At 48.0% G+C, this 1,973-nt stretch overlaps 1 protein-coding gene across 1 annotated transcript in view; it reads left to right on the forward strand.

Annotated features, from left to right (window-relative positions):
• Positions 1–1,808, forward strand: part of CCZ1B (CCZ1 vacuolar protein trafficking and biogenesis associated homolog B (S. cerevisiae)) — a 29,193-nt gene extending 27,385 nt beyond the window's left edge. Inside the window, exons 12-13 of the mRNA XM_011985841.1 lie at positions 1,210–1,368; positions 1,673–1,808. Of these exons, the coding sequence (XP_011841231.1) occupies positions 1,210–1,368; positions 1,673–1,808 (295 nt within the window). The remainder of the gene's footprint in view (positions 1–1,209; positions 1,369–1,672) is intronic.
• Positions 1,809–1,973: the final 165 nt, after the last annotated feature.

The raw sequence follows: 1,973 nt of genomic DNA on the forward strand, positions 1-1,973 counted from the left end.
TTCCAGTTTTTCTTGTCATTATACTTTCCTTAGCCTTAGGGAGCTACTGAAAACAAAATCTGGTTTTATAAGAAGTTTCTTTTCATGTCCTGGAAACTAAATCCTCCACGTTCTTTCTTTGCCTAGATGTAGAGTATTTCAGTAGTACCCCACTTGTCCGGAGGTCGGATTTCTGGCACCCCCAGCCCTCCAGAACATGGCTGCTAACCCCGAAGCAAGTAGAGGAGGCTTCTGAGCCCGGGGCGGGGCTGTGCTCGGCTCCATCCCAGGCCCAGGGTGTGCAGTGAGGGTGCAGTGAGGGGAGGGGAGGGGCCCTGGGAGGGGCGAGGCTGAGCTTTTCCCACTAGGTCCCCAAGGAGGTCACAGACGCTGACCTGGGAGGCAGTGTCACAGCACTGCCTAGTCAGTTTAGGAAATAAAAAGTGTATCCCATTTAAAATGTTCATTAGACTGCAGTGGAAAAGGCGACTGTGTTTTACGATGATTTCCACTGGGGATGATAGGAGGAAAAGCTTTGTTACATACATATTGTCGTAGGCTTCGGTCACGAGGCAGGTTCATTTCCACGGGACGCTCCTTCCCCGCACTGGGGGAGGAATGAGATGTTACTCTCCTAACGCAGGGTCGGCAGCCTTTTTCGGTAAAGGACCAAATAAGAAGCATTTCAGGCGTCCCGGGCTGTATGTAGATGTATGTGTTACAACTACTCAAGTGTCATTTTGGTGGGAAAGCAGACAACACGTGAACGTGTGGCGATGGCGATGCTCCCGTGAAACTTTGTTTAGAAAAAGAGGGGTGGGCCGGGCATGGGCACTTAAGCCTGTAATCCCTGCACTTTGGGAGGCCGGGGTGGGCGGATCACAAGGTCAGGAGATCAAGACTATCCTGGCCAACATGGTGAAACCCTGTCTCTACTAAAAATACAAAACTTACCCGGGCATGGTGGGAGGCACCTGTAATCCCAGCTACTCAGGAGGCTGAGGCAGGAGAATCGCTTGAACCCAGGAGGTGGAGATTGCAGTGAGCCGAGACTGTGTCACTGCACTCCAGCCTGGGTGACAGTGAGACTCCATCTCAAAAAAATTTTAAAAAAGAATCTAGTTGTATTGTTTGGCTATATCCATCCAGGGTATTACCATCTTTGTGACATGTTTGTACAGGTCTGAGAAAGAACCCCAGTTTAACCGTCTTTGTGACATGTTTGTACAGGTCTGAGAAAGAACCCCAGTTTAAGTTTATTTACTTCAACCACATGAATCTGGCCGAGAAGAGCACAGTTCACATGAGGAAAACACCCAGTGTGTCACTCACTTCCGTGCACCCGGATTTAATGAAGATTCTCGGTGACATCAACAGTGACTTCACCAGGTGATTCCAGCCACTTCTCCAATCAGGTGTCCCCTTTCTAAGAAAAAAGACACGGAAAGTCCCTTCAAAGCCAAATGACCCAGAGCCCTTTCCATGGGGTTCAAGCTTGAACCACCTTCATGGGCGCCACTTCCAGACACACACTTGGGAGCCCCTAAGTCACCGGTTCCCTCGCCCAGGACTCCCTGAGCCTTTTAAATGCCATGTGCGCCCGTTCCATTTCCTGTTCTCGTTTTGGAATGCTTGCTTTCCCCGTCTAGCCATGTGAATAACGAACGGCGCTTTCTGAACTCTCCTCTTGCAGAGTGGATGAGGATGAGGAGATCATCGTGAAGGCCATGAGTGATTACTGGGTTGTTGGAAAGAAGTCTGATCGGCGGGAGCTCTATGTTATTTTGAATCAAAAAAATGCAAACCTGATTGAAGTAAACGGTAAGTAGGATTTGGTATTTCAGGAGAATTTTAATGCTGCTGATATGGAAAAGTTGTTTTTTCACTGTATTAAACCTGGTTAAAAAATAGAAACATGAGAAATAGAACAAATGTCTGCTGAGATTGTAAGCAGGTGCCTCTCAACATTTTCAACATTTGGTCCCTTTTCTCTT

This window comes from Mandrillus leucophaeus, unplaced genomic scaffold, assembly GCF_000951045.1.
Source record: "Mandrillus leucophaeus isolate KB7577 unplaced genomic scaffold, Mleu.le_1.0 Scaffold29, whole genome shotgun sequence".
In the NCBI taxonomy this organism is placed as follows: Eukaryota; Metazoa; Chordata; class Mammalia; order Primates; family Cercopithecidae; genus Mandrillus; species Mandrillus leucophaeus.